Source organism: Leucopleurus acutus, assembly GCF_964270905.1.
Source record: "Leucopleurus acutus genome assembly, chromosome: 14".
In the NCBI taxonomy this organism is placed as follows: Eukaryota; Metazoa; Chordata; class Mammalia; order Artiodactyla; family Delphinidae; genus Leucopleurus; species Leucopleurus acutus.
In genome coordinates, this window is record NC_139156.1 from 72,649,707 (window position 1) to 72,650,309 (window position 603).

The 603-nt window shown below is 37.0% G+C and overlaps 1 protein-coding gene across 1 annotated transcript; it reads left to right on the top strand.

The window, feature by feature from the left end:
* Positions 1-252: 252 nt before the first annotated feature.
* Positions 253-393, top strand: MRLN (myoregulin; the record flags this gene model as incomplete). The annotated part of the gene is made up of 1 exon (XM_082854364.1): positions 253-393. The coding sequence occupies one exon, from the start codon at positions 253-255 to the stop codon at positions 391-393; it is 141 nt and encodes a 46-aa protein (XP_082710490.1).
* Positions 394-603: the final 210 nt, after the last annotated feature.

The window sequence follows — 603 nt, forward strand, 5'->3', positions numbered from 1 at the left end:
TTGTGGCGCTCGGGCGTAGTTGCTCCATGGCATGTGGGATCTTCCCGGACCAGGGCTCGAACCCCTGTCCCCTGCATTGACAGGCGCATTCTCAACCACTGCGCCACTAGGGAAGCCTTGAAAGACATTTCTTGATCACTGTTTCTTTCCAGTGCAAATATGAGATTGATTTTAAAGAATCAGGGTTATAAATGTGTTCATTTAAGGACATTTTCTCTTTCTTTTCCCCCTAGGGAGCAGGAGCTCTTGGCTATGACCTGTAAACACTGGATGTTAATTTCTACTACTAACCCCACAAGTCTGGAAGATGAACTTGTGGGAAGACTTCTAAAAATTCTGTTTTTTATCTTTGTTGACTTCCTGTCTATTATATATGTTGTTATAACTTCTTAGAAAGCTGACTTCCCTTACTTTACATGTGAATTTCATATTGAATTACAGTGAATAAAATTTTGTAATTTAGTATGTTGAGTGATTTTAATTTGATGACATCTCCAATTATTCTAGAGGCCAAAAGGACATTGCAATAAAAACAACATTGTATATTATTTAGTACTTTCTGGTTTATAAAACATTCACATAAATTGAAATGGAATTTTTTCC